The sequence below is a fragment of the Penaeus monodon genome, chromosome 22 (assembly GCF_015228065.2).
Source record: "Penaeus monodon isolate SGIC_2016 chromosome 22, NSTDA_Pmon_1, whole genome shotgun sequence".
In the NCBI taxonomy this organism is placed as follows: domain Eukaryota; kingdom Metazoa; phylum Arthropoda; class Malacostraca; order Decapoda; family Penaeidae; genus Penaeus; species Penaeus monodon.
The window spans coordinates 6,655,789-6,656,038 of record NC_051407.1 but is presented as its reverse complement, the minus strand read 5'-3'; the positions used below and the strand labels follow the sequence as shown (position 1 = coordinate 6,656,038).

Sequence of the window (250 nt, the reverse complement as noted above, 5' to 3'; positions counted from 1 at the left end):
CATAATGACATAAAGCCAATATGAAAAGTATTAAAGAAGGGAACAAAAGGCGCTTTGCATAACGTGAGTACTGTCCGCCTTACCAGCAGCTTCATGTTGGACATTCTGTCTCATGAGCAAGCGAGGCTGTATATATACCGACTGCTCTTGCTACTCGCAGACACCGCCGACTAGGCTCCCTTTCTCTCTTAATACACAAATCATCACTGGAATCTTTCTCAAAGATGATGATGGTGTGACGATCATCTTA

General features: G+C 43.2%; 1 protein-coding gene across 1 annotated transcript in view; it reads right to left on the bottom strand.

Moving 5' to 3' along the window:
• Positions 1 to 95, bottom strand: part of LOC119587215 — a 1,117-nt gene extending 1,022 nt beyond the window's left edge. Inside the window, exon 1 of the mRNA XM_037935976.1 lies at positions 84 to 95. Coding sequence (XP_037791904.1) covers positions 84 to 95 — 12 coding nt within the window. The remainder of the gene's footprint in view (positions 1 to 83) is intronic.
• Between the last annotated feature and the right edge of the window lie 155 nt (positions 96 to 250).